The sequence below is a fragment of the Equus caballus genome, chromosome 2 (genome assembly GCF_041296265.1).
Source record: "Equus caballus isolate H_3958 breed thoroughbred chromosome 2, TB-T2T, whole genome shotgun sequence".
Classification (NCBI taxonomy): domain Eukaryota; kingdom Metazoa; phylum Chordata; class Mammalia; order Perissodactyla; family Equidae; genus Equus; species Equus caballus.
The window spans coordinates 119,769,293-119,785,935 of record NC_091685.1 but is presented as its reverse complement, the minus strand read 5'-3'; the positions used below and the strand labels follow the sequence as shown (position 1 = coordinate 119,785,935).

Sequence of the window (16,643 nt, the reverse complement as noted above, 5' to 3'; positions counted from 1 at the left end):
TACTATAATAGTTTTTAAATACCACTTCTCTGCTTCCAGCTGTACTATCAGAATGCACTTGTAGGAAGGCAAGTCAGATCATGCCACTGCCACTTTTGACCATCCCAATCGATGAATTCCCAACTGCTCTTAAAGTAAATTCCAAACTTCACACAATGATCTATCTACAAAGACGATACATCCCTCTTGGCCCTCATCTCATCCTTCCCTCCCCACATTTATGATGCTTTAGTCCATCTGGCTTGTTTTTCTATTCCTTCAGCATACAAAGCTCATTCTGGCCTCGGGTCCTGGAGTATTCTGCTTAAACTGTCTTCCCCCAAGTCTTTGCAAGCTTCCTTTCTTCTCATCATTCACGTTTCTGGACTCATTCAAGCCTTCGATCTTTATCTCCCATCCAAACTTTTTACCCTCTTTCTGGGTTTTATTATTTATGATATTTTATTATTAATATTTGAATTTACATTACTTGTTTGCTTGCCTGTGTGGGTGTATACACATACACATGCATATATATAGAAGCATGCAAATAAATAAAAGAGGAACAGAGAGAAATATTCTTTCTTCCTCAGCAGTATCTAGTCCAGTATATGCTTGATACTTGTTTGATGATTGCATAAAAGTAAACCGTGTGTTTTGAAATGGCTTTTTTTTAATGACTACACTTTGATGATATATAGATTGTAAAATCATTATTTCATTAATTTTATAATTAAATAAATCACTAGTATTTCCCTTGAAATATATCTTGAAAACTACAAAAAAAAAAAAAACTGTCCTTTTGTGAGTATTAATGTTTATTTTTCTCCAAGGCACACTCTAGTATTAGACCCCAACAGTTCCCCGTCTTAAGGGGAATTCCCTTCTTAACTGACTCTTTAAGTCAATTCACAGATCAAATCTGATTATTAAATAAAAACTCTATTGTTAAATTGGAAGTCTTTTAATTAGCTTTTTTAATCTTCACTGACATTTCTAATAATTCTGCGCAAATAATAGGAATGAATCGAATGCTTCCAATGAGAGAACGTTCCAAAACAGAGGAAGACATTCTCCGGGCAGCACTGAAATCCAGCAGCAAGAGGACCGGAAGTAATCCGACGTCAGCCTCTGAGGACTCCAACGGCCTAGAGTGGGAGAATGATTTTGTTAGTGCTGAAATGGATGATAATGGCAATTCTGAGTATTCTGGATTTGTAAATCCTGTATTAGAACTGTCTGATTCTTGCATAAAGCAATCTGATGCAGATCAACAGAAACGATAGAGTAAAATTGTGTGACCCTGTCCGTCGTTATGACCAAATGTTAAAAACCAACTAGAATGTATAAATGGTTGTGCTGAGCCTTCTTGTAAGACGGAGGTGAGAAACTGTGTTGTCTGTGCGCATTAGAAAGGGATGGGGATGGCAGGCTGGTCGGAATTGCTACAGAATCAAGTGCAATTGCTTCATCTGCCTTCTGCTTTTCAAAACAATTTAATGGTTCTGTCATGTTAGCAATTAAATTTATTTTAACTTTTCTTTATATCATTCCTGTTTACTGTTTGTAGTTTTCACTTTTTAAAAAGTTTTATTGATTTTACTTTGAATGCTTTCTTAAGCCTATTTCAGCAGCTAACTGTAAAAATATTAAGGCTGTTTGTGTTAATTCTCAGCAGATGTGAAGGGAGCATGAGGGACTGCCAGCTTCAGATTGAGAATAGTGTTCCCTTTTCCAGCATTATTTATTCCTGTGACTTATTTAAATTTTATTATCTAGAAGTAAGCACAAAGATGACCCTAAAGAAATGCTGAAGTATCCGTTTCTTTCTGCACTTACTGCATATCCTATTATAATAATGTTGATTCAGTCTGAACAAAGGATAGGATATGTTAAAAAAGTGTTCAGTTTGGATATTTAAAGTTGGTAATCAAAAATAATATTTAAGAAATATATATACTTAGGTTTTTCACTTCCTTTTACATGCCACTATAAATATGAATATTGACTTTGTTAATTGAAATACCAAATTTCTAGCTGTCATTTTTTTTAATTCTATATTTCCAATCAATGGTCTAAGGAAGATTTTACACAGAACATATTCTCTGTGCATGATTTATTAAGAAAGGAAAACCTAAAAAGGTAATACGGGTATTTCAAAGTAAATAAAATCCTTTCTGGTATGAAAGGATCCATTGATTTTGTTAAGCTTTCCTTTGCCTTGTAATACAAGGTGCTTTAATGGGATGGAACTAAGTATATCAATATATATAACTGCATTTTGTGATAGACCATTAACTCTTCTTTTCTCTAAATTTTACATATTAATGTAAAAGGCCAAGGACACAAGACACTCCCTAATTGCTTGTCTTGATTTTGCTGGGGATTGAGTATGATTTTAGTAGCAAACTGTTTTTCAACTTTTCCTTAGTGTTTTTTTCTTTTCTTTTTCTTGCAGCAATGACAGTGCATGTTCTCAAAAACATAGGAAGGTCCAGATATAAATAGAAATGTAAAGTTCTTGCTGTACTTAAAAAAAAAATCATGTGGCCCTTGCAATATTTGAACTACTAGGCAATGACAGCTGTAGTTTCATTTCCTTTTTTATCTCGTAGAAATAAATATGACACTTTAAATATGTAAATATATATGTAATGCTATTATTTCTGTCTCCTGACATAATTTAAATTGTAGCTGTGTCATTGGAAATATTTTAAAGGTAATCTATATTCACATTGCCTGTGTTATGCTTTTTAAAGTTTGTATACATCAGATGTATATTTTTGGTTTGGCATAAGCTATGATTGTAATTTTTCTTGGCATTTTGTTCATAAAGAATTTTTTGAAGGAATGGTAACTTCTCAAGGATTGTGAATAAACACATTTTTACATTTAAAAATAATAAATTATTTGATTATTACTAGTTTTACTCCATAAACATGCAATAATTCTGACTCCTAACTTATAAAATAATTATTTTACTAAATCTGCTGTGAAGACAAAAAGGGGTGACTTAGGAAAGCACAGGATAGAACTAAACTTGAAAATGCTTGTATTTTAACTGCTAAGAAAAGGATATTTTCTTGATTTATATGTTTATAAAAAACACTAGAAATAACATTTATTTATTCAGCAAATATTTGAGAACCTACTGTGTCTGGTAGGGTGTTAGGGACACAGTAGTAAAAAGACATACAAAGTCCCTGCTCTTTGCTTACATTCTGGTGAGAGAGACAGACAATAACACGTGAACATATAAATGAGAAAACCACTGATCACAATTAGGAAAAATACAAGAGGATCGGATGCAGGGTCGCTGGGGATGAGTGGCTACTTTTGACAGGTCAAGGAGTCTTCTGAGATTTGAGCTGAGACCCAATTGTTGAGCAGGAGGGAGGGCGAGTGCCATGAGATGACATTGGAGGAGTAGATAGGGGCCAGATCATGCAAGCTTTGTAGGCCATGGCTAAGAGTGAGTTTTATTTGATATATAAAAGGAAGCCACTGACATTTTGGAAGCTGGAATGTACGGTGATCAGATTTGCATTTTTGAAAAACTCCTTTAGCTGCTGTGTAGAGAATGGGTTGTAAGAGGGCAAGAGAGGACATATGGTACTCCTAGCAGGACATGCTGTGGCATGGGATGATGATGGCTGTAGGAATGCACAGCAGACTAACTTGAGAGAGAACCCAGAAGATTTTCAAATGGGTTAGATATGGGGGCAAAAGAAGGAGTGGGATCAGAGACTACTGTAGGCAATGCGTCCAGTGTGGTATCCTGGCGACCTTGCTCACTGTATATACCCACATAGCAACACTCAACCATAGTCTGACCCAAGTCTTTACCGAGAGCCCTGTGATCCTCCCTGGAAAATGCCTCGACAGGCAGTCTTAGAGGAGCGGTCACGAGGCCATTTATCAGCTGCATCCCCATCTTGGAGAAGGCTGCCATGAGGCAGTTTCTCATCCAACTGCCTGGTTTGGTGAGGCGTGGGATTTCCACCTCACGCTTGCTCAGATACAGATGGAGGCTGATACAACTGCTGGGTTGGAATTTAGAGTTAGCTCCTCAGTGACAGAGCTACCCTCCACTTAGGTCATCCGGCCACCCTGGTTCAGTGTCATCCTAGGGACATCCCTAGGGATCAAGGATGCAGAACACTGACTGCTGATCTTACTTTTGCTTGTGTGAGTAATAAACTGTCTAAATCTATTTGAGCTCATTGTCTCCCTTCTGGCCAAATCTATGGAATTGTGACAGCCAACCTAGCAGCTGCAACTACACTTGACAATAACTTCTTGGTATCTGACTTAATGAACGTAGTGGGAGGAACAGGTCTGGGAGAGTGGAGGAAATTAAGAGTTCTGCTTTGGAAAGTTAAATTTGAGGTTTTATGAGAAATCTGAAGATGTCAGGTGGGTAACGGAGTCAGTCTGCAGCTCAGAGAAGAGGTCTAGGTAGAAGTTTAGGGGTCATTAGTAGGTAAATGGTATGTTAAGTCATGCTAGCTGAGATCACCTCGGGGAAGCATATAGGCAGAGAAGGCATATAGGCAAACTAAGTGTTGACATTTAAAAGTCATGGGTAGAGAAATGCCCAAAAGAAGCAGATACAGGAGGAACGCAAGGAACCAAAGAGTGTGATGTCACAGGAGCCAAGAAGAGAGGAGTCAGTGACATCAAGTGCCATGGGGGTGTTGAGAGAAAAGGACAGGTGGCCAATTGGCTTGGGAACATGAAGACTGTTGCATGGTATTGTTTTTACAAATGAAGAAATGGAAACTATGGAGTATCATAACAAGTGAAGAATAAAGAATGATCAGAGTAGACTATTTAAAAAGTCGCTGTTAGCACAAAATGGGGTAGCTGGAGGGGAATGTGGAGTTATGTGAGGGTTTTATTTAAAATACTAGAACTTCTAAAATGGTATGACCTGGAATTACACCTGCTTTTTTTTTTTCAGTAATTAGAGAAATACGTTTTTTTGGTAGAGGCCAGAATTTTATTTTACTTTACGTAAAGATGTTCTAATCATAATTTAAGAACACAGATGTCTAAAAAAGACTTTATATCAATTATATAGCATTTACTTGGTACCTCTGGTTAATTATCTGACAGTAAAGGAGATCACAGAAGAAGTCAATGAAAAACACAGATTTCCCATATCTGATTCTTGTATCTGCAGGAAATATTAAAGCTGAAAGTGAAATTAAATTAGGAAATTGATATTAAAATACATTATTTTTATTAATATTGCAAATTATTTAAAGATTTTTTTCCTGACACCCAAATGTAGCAATGTCCTCTGTAGTTCGATAATCTTTTATATGTGACCATTAAACATAAGGACTGCTTTTGCTCAGTGCTATTCACAATAACATTCCATGTGTAACACGGTGGTAAGGATGCTACATACTGTGTCTCAGGCGATTTTCACAGAAACCCTATGAGGGAGACGCTATTTGAATCCTTGTTTTTCAGAAGAGGAAACTGAAGCTCAGAGTTAGTGACAAATTCCCCAGGAAATGGTAGAGAAACCCAGGCAGGGGGTTCAGAGCCCACACTCGACACTACACATGCTTCCTGTCTATAGGAATTAGATCAGTATTATTTTTGAGGGTTTCTTGAGGTTTAGGGGTTTTTTGCTTAGCTGTTAGAAAAAATCTGGCTAAACTAACTTCGGATGATTGAAAAGTTGTTTTATGATATCAAAAATGATATTATAAAAAGGCACTTTGACCAAAGGTGAAGTTCCACTGTTTCACCTTATCTTGACTGTCTAACCTCAGAAGTTTTCTGTTTTAGCAACAAATGTTGACACCAGCAACAGAGCAGAAATCACTGCTTTCCCATTTTTTTCACCAGGGTCCCTGGCCCTGAATTCATTGCTTAAGAGATACAAGGACAGATAAATATTTTCACGAAGGCTGAATAGTGGAATGATGAGTGATGATGCCCTTGGGCACCATTAGTACCAACTAGCAGCCCAGCACATTCCATTGCACTTTTCATAGTGCTCATCCTTGATCACCACCTGAAATAGAAGCTCTGATTGTTTCAGTCAGGGTCCAGTTAGTAAACTAGTAACCACACCTGATATTTTATTTTTATTTATTTATTTATTTATTTATTTTGAGGAAGATTAGCCCTGAGCTAACATCTGCTGCCAATCCTCCTCTTTTTGCTGAGGAAGACTGGCCCTGAGCTAACATCCATGCCCATCTTCCTCTACGTTTACACGTGGGACGCCTACCACAGCATGGCTTTTGCCAAGAGGTGCCATGTCCGCATCCGGATCCGAACCGGGGAACCCTGGGCCGCCAAGAATCGGAACGTGCGAACTTAACCACTGCACCACGAGGCTGGCCCCCACACCTGATAGTTTAACAGATAATTACCATAAGGAATTAAACCCCTTTTAGAGAACTAAAAAAGCAGACAGGGCCATAAGATAACATGGAAGCAGCTACTACATCAACACACACACATACACATGCTGTTAACAATTGTTAGCTCCTGGTAGCAAGATTAGAGCTAATTTTTCTACAAGATATATTGAAACAAACGTGACCATGCATGTTAGAGCCTAAAGGTAATGCTGCTTCAAGTCAGTCCGTGCATTAGATAGTAGAGACAGAATCTTCTAGAATACGCTTATATAATCATGATATATGAGATTTCACCATTGAAAAGCACCACCTTGTCATAAAGTTGCAGGTTCTAGAAGACTGCCTATGACTAACACTGGCACCAATTAATACGCCCCTCTACTTAAAGAGCCCAAGAAAAATCAATTTCCTGGGACAAATGAGTCCTTAAGGGGTGTACTGAGTTTCACAACTTAGCTAACAGGACCCCATATCAAACACTAATACTTTTGTTTGCCTCCACCCCCATCCACTGTGGCCAGTTTTACAGAAAATGCTTTTCCTATCCATGTGGTCACTGCCTGGAGCAGCCATTACTTAACCTAACCTGAGGAGAGTTGATTGGTAGAGGGGTGGGCACCTGACCGAAGCTGCCCCTTCGCTGGAACTGGAACTGGGAGATCATGCTCTTTCGGTGGCTGATGAATAACGTGCAAAACCTGGGAGCCACTGGTGGCCGTGTGCCACCATGGGGAGTGAGGAACAAATGGAGAATGGAGCCGGTATGCACTGGGGGGCAGAGCTGGAGGTGTGACAGCCCCCAGCATGGCCTCTGCCTGAGGCCTGCCGCATGCCTCCCGTAAAGCAGTCCAAGAACAGTTCTCTCCTGGGGCCGCCTGGTGGCACAGCAGTTAAGTGTGCATGTTCCACTTCAGCAGCCCGGGGTTCGCCGGTTCGGATCCTGGGTGTGGACATGGCACTGCTTGGCACGCCATGCTGTGGTAGGCGTCCCACATATAAAGTAGAGGAAGATGGGCACGGATGTTAGCTCAAGGCCAGTCTTCCTCAGCAAAAAGAGGAGGATTGGCAGCAGTTAGCTCAGGGCTAATCTTCCTCAAAAAAAAATTTAAAAAAAGAAAAAGAACAGTAGTCTCCTTTCTTCAGAAAGAGTTTCAAGGGAAATGTTTGCAGAAGGAAACTTTACGATGTGCATGGATGCTGTTAAAGCTTTGAATTCATGGAATTTAAAAATTTGTTGTACATAAAAATCAAATAATTTAAAACTTGGTAAAAAACCTGAAAGATGATCATAAACACAGTGGTACATTCAAATGTTTATTGGTTTTAGATGCTGTGTATACATAAAGAGAACTGTATTCTTGGGAATAAGTACAATTCTATAGAAAGAAAATCATAGAAAATCAAGGTATTATTGCTCAAATAAATCGTCCCATATTAAAAACACAACGACACATGTACAATACTCCAAAACATTATGCTGTGTTCCAGGACACTGGTACTATAAGTACCAACAGGCTACAACACTAGTAACAACTTGCCCGTAGTCTTGACCTTGAAAACAAATGACCGTTGTGAAATAATATGACCAAACCAAGAGAGAGTTCCTTACAAACAAAATTAAAGCATAGGACTAAAGTCAAGCATAAAGTGAGAATAATATAACCTTACTCTGAGAACACTCTTCCTTCATCACAAAGGAGATCTCTTGTACAATAACCCTCACAGTTGTACCCTTAAAATAATTCTTCATACATCCAGGAATGCAACAGGAGACCAAATCGATGACTAACACAATTTACAGACTTCAAAAGTAAAATACCAGATCCCAAATTTGCCAGCACAGCAGATAACAATAACATACCACAGTAACGAAGGGGACCGATCAGTACCGGCACACCACTTCGTAAGCGGAGCGTCTAGAAAGCGTTGTCTACAGAGCTCTACGTCCTTCATGATTGTCCTCTTAGCCCTCTGTGTTCACAGTTCATTTTCGTCCGTTTCCATAGGAGAAGTGCTTTGGGAGGAAGACCATACAGAATGGCAATACTCAGGTATGGGATTCTGTGGGGGCCAGTAGTTTTTTTGCAAGAGTGATCTTGGAGACAAAATAAACTCCGTCTCAAAAAATTCTAACGACACTCCATCTTCCTTCTCCATCAGGATCTGATAGTCTCCGAATCTGATCATGCACCTGTCGGGCAGGTCCACTTTATGCAGGAAGTCCAGCGTCCTGTTGTCCACAATCAGACTGGTCCTCTTACTCATATTTTTAATTTCAAAAGAGAGAACTGAGCTATCAAACTTTTTAAACAGCTGCAGAGAAAACTGAACTCGGGAAACCTGTCTGTCCTGAAAGGTATAATTACAGACTTTGGAACTTCGGCCAAATTTCACCTCTTCCCTGGAGGGGAGTTTCTCCCGCTTATGAAACCCTATTGATTGGAATATTCCATTTGGCTGCTGGCCAGGATGGTAAACAGTCATCTGGAGACAGGTTAGCGTCTCTTCTGTGTCCGCGTCTTCGAAACTGGACATGATGCGCCCGAGAACCAGACCCACCTGCGGCAATCACACCTGCACATTAGTTTACTCCCACACTCTAGGCCCTGAGGGCTTTGATCCTCACAATTTGACAAAAATCTTCTGATAGGTGAGTTATTTGAACTTTAAGAAAACCATACCTAGAATACTTTCCATTAACTAGTAGATATGTGAAACCTTATACTAAGCCCCATGAGAAGCGGTGTATTATGTTTGCCTACCTATTTTTCATTTCTAGCTTGACAATAAAACCATACATATAATCCAGACAATAACGAGGAATGGTTGTTGATAATCAAGTGATCTGGGGGGAGCATAAAGAAACTTCCCTGCCTTTCTCATTTAAATAGAGTGATTTGGGCCCAGAGAAAACACGACAGCTATACTTTAAAATCAGGAATAAAGACTTCCTTTGGTATGAATGCCCACAGAGGATATACACATAAAGAAAACCTACAGTTTATTAACTGACTTACAACTAGAGGTATTATGAACTGTGAAACCTGATTAAATTAAAAAATGAAAAAGTTGTAAACAACTAATTACAACAATTATCCTTTATATCCTTGCTTAGATTTCTAGTAGGTAAAGGGTTAAAAACAGTGACGATTTAGGGACCAGCCCGGTGGCGCAGCGGTTCAGTGCGAATGTTCTGTTTCAGTGGCTTTGATCCTTACAGAAATTGTCTTTATACAAGATAACTACACGTGTGCACACACACATACGCATACATTTCTACACACAGAGAAAACAATTTCTTACACAAATAGGAATACTGTATTTAGTTCTAGATCTTGCATTTTTTCAATTAATACTACAAATAGGTGATTTTTCCCCACATCTACACATATAAACCTACTTCATTTTTGAACAGCTGCACAGAATTCCTTTAATCTAGTGTGGTGGGGAAATTATACCAAAAGAACGATGCTGAGGGTCCCCATGCATTCCTCAAAGACTGTATTTGGGGTTTGGGGACCCATAGTCTTTTTTTTAAGCTTTTTCTTTTTTTAAGGTATGTTTTTTGGTGAGGAAGACTGGCCCTGAGCTAACATCTGTTGCCAATCTTCCCTTTTTTTCCCTCCCCAAAGCCCCAGTACATAGTGTATATCCTAGTTGCGGGTCGTTCGAGTTCTGTGTGATGCCGCCACAGCACAGCTTGATAGGCAGTGTGTAGGTCCACACCCAGGATCCCAACCCTCGAACCCTGGGTGGCCGAAGCAGAGTGCGTGAACTTAACCACTCGGCCACCGGACCAGCCCCTGGGGATCAGTAGTGGTAAGTGAAGTTAATTTGTAGTTTCATGGTTTTCTGTCTGCCATCTATAACAGATGCTGGTGTCAGAAGTAAACTGGTTAAAAAATGCTTTCTTTTTCTTTGTGTGCTGATGTTTACTTTTGAGATACAATCTTTCCTTCCATTTTGCAAAGTTATGCTGCTAAAAATCAAACTCTCAATTTATTCAACTATTCAACAAACGACACAGCAAAGCAAAATTTCTTTTTTTATGGATTTGGAAACACATCCTTAATTTTAAATTTACTTTCATAATAGATTCTTTTTGGACATTATTGCATCATATTGCATTACCTATGCAGACAAGAGATATCCAGCTATAAGCAGAAAAGTGAGAGGAACCCTCAAAACACTGGCCAAAGGGTGGTAAAAATTACTATGAAACCGAAGACAGTAAGAAAACACACAATGGGTAGACTTGGTTAATCCATCCTACACTGTGATTTGAAGATTCTTCAATGATGATAATAAAGTCTCATTATTCAAGAAGCAGACAGCATGAAAGAAAATATAACAAACCATTAGATGATGCAATTAGCGGGTGACAAGAAAAGAATTAGCTGTTAACAAGTAAAGAGCTTTAAAAGGAAGAGCAAGAATCTGTCCATGATCTCAGCCTCGTTTAGGGTACACTGCCTTCATTCTAATTCATTCTTGGACTTTGGATAATCACAGTTCTGTGATGTGTTCTGGACATAGTCTTTTGGTAACACCCAATTTTGTTTTTGTGCTCTTTGTATAACTTAATAGTTTAGGATTCAGTCTTTTGAGCAAATCTGCCACCATGAAAAGTTTGCCTCAAACAGGCTCTTGTGGCTGGTACCCAGATACAGCATCCACTGCAAGGGAAAAAATTTAGCACACTGGTTTATAAATGAGTGGCTATGAGCGTCTTGATGTGCATCGTCTCTCAGGGTCTCATGGACTTCCAGTCCATAACTGGGACCCTCCGACAAACACTGAGAGACTGTACCTATCAAATATTTGCTGCCACTCCCTACCAGGCCTACCCCGACGGCTCTGCTCCTTTAGAAAGATGATACTTCCCACTCTGTTGACAGCCATGTCAATGAAACACGAATGGAAGTGACAAGGAAGCTTATTTCCAAACAGAAGCTTCAGAAGCCACTGCATAGTTTCGCCTTTCTTCTTTCCTTCTGCCACATTGCCAGTCCCCAAAATGAGCAGCTCAGCCTCGGTCCCAGCGCCATAAAGGACATGTAATGAGGGCAAGAAATCAACCCCTCTTCCTGTAGGTCATCTTTTCCTAGGCCATGAGGTCACCGGCCATGTGCAGTGGCCCGTCTTGTGAAAGTATGACAGACTGCAAACCTGACAGTGATATGGGCTACCATCACCACGGGCCATCCTGCACCAGGCCAGTGCTGCCCCTTACACGGACTGTCTTCCTTAATCTTCACAACAACCCTACGAATCACCTTCACGTAGGAGGGAGCTGAGTCTCAGAGGGTTCAGCTAAGTAGCACAGATCACGAAGCCAGTGTCAAAGGCAGGATTCAAACAGAACAGAAACGTATCCTCTCTTACCCACTGCAAACACTGCTCCCTGTTACCAGTTACTTCAGAAAATAGAGCAGTTAACCTGTGGAGAACAGGGCCACAGAGGTGCGTTAAAACCAGCAAGCCACTAGAATCTAGTGTTGGGGAGGGAAATACACTGTTCCTGCTGCCTCCTAAGAGGAAGGGGCTCTGAAGCTCCAGGTTACCGAGAGCATCCGTTATCCTTAAGCCTGGGTGTAGGATGTTAGCGTGGACCTAGGAGTCACTAGTAACTGTGGCGGGTTGTTTGGGGAGCTCCCAAGTTGCGTCAATCATGGTCTCTGAACACAAGGAACTTAGAAATTAATCTATTCATTCATTTCCAAGGCTGCAGGGTCCCTCTACAAAATGGCCTGAATCTATGACATTTCTGAGAGGTCAGCAGAAAAACAGAAAAGACGTAAACTAACAGAAAACTAAAGTAATAAACTAAAAAATTTTTTTTAATTACTAGCATGCAAATGCTCAAAAGCAGCTTTTTCAAATCTGTTTGTACAAGTTATCAAAGAAACAGAAGACCAATGAGCCTACCTTTTGGCAACAGCGGCCACCAATGACCGGGAAACGGGAGGGGACTTCACTGCAACTGTGCCTTTGGGATTTTACACCACGTGCACGTAAGATCTCTTCAAACATTTAACAAATATTTTCTCTACAAAATCACAAACCATCTTATTTTTATGCAATTAATGGAGTTGGATATTAGCCAAGTATCTTTAAAGTGGTAAACTGTGATATCTGACATCAGAAAGTTGGAAAACACTGTGATGATGTCTGACATGCAGGAATATCTGTGTTAACAAACGAACCACAATAAACAGATAAAGAAATACAGAAATGAAAACGAGCTCTGCTAGCAGGACCTTTATCACAGAAAGCTAACACAGATGGCCTGGGCGCTCCGCTCTCCAGGGGCAGAAGAGGAGTTAACCCCTCCTGTGCTGGACCCGAGAAGGACACACTAAGCCGGGACCTCAGACCCGGAAGAGAAGCACTCAACTCTGCGGTCGGCTTCTGACTCCTCTCAAAGGAAGGAAGGGTGGAAGTGTGCAGAGGTGTTAGGTGCAAAAACATCATCTCCACCCCGGCTCACACTCCCATCCCCCACTCCTGCCATACACACACCAGCCACTCCTCCCAAGGCCCTGCAGAGCCAGTGAAGAGACATACTACCCTCCCCCTGCAGAAGGCTGTTTGGCCTTCAGTTGTCATGAACAAAAAGAGAGATTTTTGCTACAAGGGGACAGGTGTCCAAGCACTTCAACAGCAAGCTTGGTGCCCCTGGGTCATCATGCATGCCAACAGGTTTCACATGCTTTCAATTTGTTTTTTAACACAAGCTCCATTGTGTAACAATGAAGTTTGCTCTGGGTGATGTGTTAAGGGAGGCATCCCTCTAAAATTTTTACTTTCATTTCTCCTCAGCCCCCCACCCTACTGATACTCCCGAGAGAGTATGTCTTTGCCCTGTTCCAAGTGGAAGTTTCCTATTTTATCAAAGGCTCTCTTCCCTGACCAACACCCAGCACTGAGCTAAGGGGAGGGGAAAAGAAAAAAGCACAGCAGAAGACGCAGTTGTCCTCCTGCCTGACCCTGTCACCACTCATCTCCCTGCGGGACTGTGAAGACATCTGTGACCGCTGCTGTTCAGAAGCATCGATACTTACCAAAGTAACAGGTGTCGCAGCAGGAGCGGTGAGAACCAAAACAGCCGGAGGAAACCCTTAGGAAAGCCCAATTGTTCTCAGACGCGGTGCCAGACCGACCGGTACCCAATCAGGCCCGCAAAGCCCAGCTGCTGGGTGGCTGCAGACATCCGCCGTGAGGGTCAGCGTGGATTCCGGCTTCCAGAGGATTTGGGAAATCGCTCCTTTCAATCTGAAAACTGCATAAAGTCCCAGAAAACAACAGATGACTGTATTTTCCTAATGAACCAGCCTCAAGCAAGCCAGGCAGGTCCAGGGGCACCCTCTGCAGAAGAGGAACACCACGCTCCAGGGAACCCGGTCCCCAACAGGTGTTCGGGCAGCGAGGGTGAAGGGCGTTGAGGATGGCGAGGCAGGCTGTGAGCGACACCTCCTAAGTGGAATTCTCTTTTTTTTTTTCCCCTTTTTCTCTCCAAAGCCCCCCTCCCCCCCCGCCCCCCGCCCCCCGCCCCGGGGACATAGTTGTATATTCTTAGTTGTGGCTCCTTCTAGTTGTGGCATGTGGGATACCGCCTCAGCGTGGTTTGATGAGCAGTGCCATGTCCGGCCCAGGATTCGAACCAACGAAACACTGGGCCGCCCGCAGCGGAGCAGGCGAACTTAACCACTCGGCCGCTGGGCGGCCCTCTAAGCGGAATTCTTGTTTTTCGATTAGGAAAACGCCCGGGAAAGCACAGAAAAGCACAAAGAAAACACGCCCCGTCTCCACTATTTCTCTTAGGCGCTTCCCCCACCGTTGATAAATATTTCTGTATTTTGCAAAGCTGGGATCTCGCCCTCTATCACTCTATCATTGTTGGGGCGCCCACGCGGTGGTCCCGCCGGCAGGAGCAGCGGGCGACGACTCTTCCCAGAAAATCCGAGACGCTCACTGACGGAGCTTCCCCCTTGGGCGACACACAGAACAGACAGTCCCCACTTCACCCCCCACCCTGTCCGCAGGTACCTGGGTCCCCGAGTCCGTGAACTTCCCAGAACCGCTTTGCACGTCGCTAATGGAGGCGAGCTGGCGGAGCCTCGTGGGGGATGGCCACCGCACGCGCCCCACGTCCGCACCGACTCCGCGGGGGCGCCTGGACCGGCCGCAGCCACCGGGACGCGGGTGGGCGCGATGGGGACGCGCCGAGCAGGGTTGCGGGGCCCGATGCGCGCTGTGTCCTCCCCGCGCTGCCAAGCTCGCCTCCCGGGAGCCCTCACCGCCGGGGACTGCGCGCCCGCCGGACTCCGCCCGCCTGTCTCCTCCGCGGGCCGCCGCGCCCACGCCCCGGAGGCCCGGCCCCGGACCGCCCTCCGCGCTCCCGGCCCGTGTGATGCTGCGCAGTGACAGCGGAGGCCAAGCCTCCGCAAACAGGAGGCTGTTCCCGAGAGGGCGTGACTTACCAGCTAGAGTTTGAAAAGTGAATGGAGTCGCTTCAGCATTAAGCGCGAACCCCACTCCCCTCCGCCCCAAGTGTTGGCCTGGGACGCGGGTGGGAGGAGGCAGGAAACTGAACCAACCTACCAAGCAAGCCAGGTGCAGGGCACGCGTCATCTCATCTCATCCTCGCGGCCAGGAGAGTAGGTCTCCCTTACAGATGAGTAAACTGAGGCCCAGAGGGTGGGTAAGGGTTGCGGCGAGCAAGGGCAGAGGCAGGATTTGAACTTGCTCCAGAGCTCCAAATCAGCCTGCCGCTGCCCAGGATGCCCCCACCTGACACCCAGCAGCCCGTGCGCTTCCTCTCCCTCCCGGTCCACCTGGGGGGCTTCCTCACTCGACACCCGGGGTTTGGGGGTCCACAAGTGAAGGCTGGTACTAGGTGCAGTGGGAAACTTCGCCCTCCCAGGAGTCCTTTACAGCTTAGCATGAATAAGGCGACACTGTTTTTCTGCCTCAGGAAGAAGGTTTGGAATGAACTGAGGGTGGAGAGAGCCCAAAGAGGGCAGGAGGGAGAGTAAAGACAAAGAGGATTGAGAATGGCGGAGGGGGGACAAAGCTGGCATTGACTGAGGTCATACTGGCCCGCCTACTTCAGCGCTTGGGAAACGGCCCGCCAGTTCTGGTAAACGTCGTCGGATGGGAGCCGCTCCTTTGTCTGGGTTCTGCCTTTGACTTCAGCAGAGGGCTTATTTATGAGTAAGTTTCCCTGGCAATAAAATGACATCAACGGCTTGCTGCCTCGCCATCTGATAAAGAAGTTCTGGGGAGGGGTCAAGTTTTGAACTCTCCGACTGAGCTATAATCAAGAACCGTAAACATGAGGAAGGAAGCAAGAAAGGTGCACCTACAAGTGAGGCAGATTCCCGTAAAGCTGCAATTTCATTCGTTAATCAACATTTATAGCTTCTTCTCTGAAATAAGACACAGCCAGTGTTACCTTCTTTCAGCTGAAGAACGTTAGAGTGGGTGGAAGATAAGAAATGGAATTTGACAATACCAACAAACTCATACAATAATACTACCCAAAGTGGAGTTTCTCATTTCTAACTTTTAAAATTAAGATGTGAAAATGCTTTATAAACTGCCAAGGACTATTTAGGTGTTGTTAATAACACTAATAGAGAAAATACAACAATTGCTAAAATTCATGCTGCTGAAGATTACTCCGTTTTTCTGTTTCCCTCAAGATGGCTTCCTAATGACCCAAACGAGATTTTGAATGTCTTCAGTGTCAATCAGAATCCAATATCAATAGTGATTTTCTCCCTCTGACTGACAATTGGTTACAAGTGAAGGGTCCTAAAACGGAAAATGGTTTGTGGACGTTGAGAAATAGCCAAGAGCGCACAGTTGAAAAGTTTCTGTTCCTTGAGGCTTGAGGGGACTCTGGCAGTGGCTACGTTGCCTGCTCCATTTGTTTCCCCTCAAAGTAGTAACTGAGGCACAGACATTGGCAACCTTGATCACCTTGACTTGGTGAAAACTGACAAAAGGCCCGGAAAACTTCTAAAAGTTTGGATAGGGCCAGAACCAAAAAGAAATTTGGTCATTTCTGTCTGTAATTTCAATTTTCTGAGTTTCCTCAGGATCCACTGGGGATATTTTAAAAAGAAGCAATTTTAAATCACTAATACCTAAACTAGGCAAAGTAATCTCTGTTTCTGTTTGTATAAAACTGCCAAAAACATTTTTAAATGCAGAGTTTATTTTACAATTTTACTACAGCTTTTACTTGTTTTCTTGTTATTTAACCCA

At 42.9% G+C, this 16,643-nt stretch overlaps 2 protein-coding genes across 8 annotated transcripts in view; one reads left to right on the top strand and one right to left on the bottom strand.

Annotated features, from left to right (window-relative positions):
• AP1AR (adaptor related protein complex 1 associated regulatory protein) overlaps positions 1 to 2,885 on the top strand; it is a 34,574-nt gene extending 31,689 nt beyond the window's left edge. For all 3 annotated transcript variants that reach the window (XM_023636739.2, XM_023636740.2, XM_023636737.2), the window contains one exon: positions 1,000 to 2,885. In XM_023636739.2, coding sequence (XP_023492507.1) covers positions 1,000 to 1,265 — 266 coding nt within the window. In that variant the 3' untranslated portion in view covers positions 1,266 to 2,885. The remainder of the gene's footprint in view (positions 1 to 999) is intronic.
• Positions 2,886 to 7,669: 4,784 nt separating this feature from the next.
• TIFA (TRAF interacting protein with forkhead associated domain) lies at positions 7,670 to 15,643 on the bottom strand. Of its 5 annotated transcripts, XR_011436306.1 has the most exons (4): positions 15,479 to 15,643; positions 14,973 to 15,054; positions 13,433 to 13,650; positions 7,670 to 8,927 (listed from the first exon to the last, which is right to left on the bottom strand). XR_011436306.1 is itself a non-coding variant. In XM_070259813.1 (2 exons), exon 2 carries the CDS (start codon positions 8,901 to 8,903, stop codon positions 8,346 to 8,348), a length of 558 nt encoding a protein of 185 aa, XP_070115914.1. In that variant the 5' UTR covers positions 8,904 to 8,927; positions 13,433 to 13,570; the 3' UTR covers positions 7,670 to 8,345. The 5 variants fall into 5 exon arrangements, 1 of the variants encoding a protein (XP_070115914.1); XR_011436307.1 differs by lacking the exon at positions 14,973 to 15,054 and having other exon boundaries at positions 15,479 to 15,639; XR_011436305.1 differs by lacking the exon at positions 15,479 to 15,643 and having other exon boundaries at positions 14,973 to 15,446.
• Positions 15,644 to 16,643: the final 1,000 nt, after the last annotated feature.

Coding starts and splice junctions, on each gene's coding strand:
- TIFA (XM_070259813.1), bottom strand. CDS start 8,903: ATGTCCAGTTTCGAAGACGCGGACACAGAAGAGACGCTAACCTGTCTC.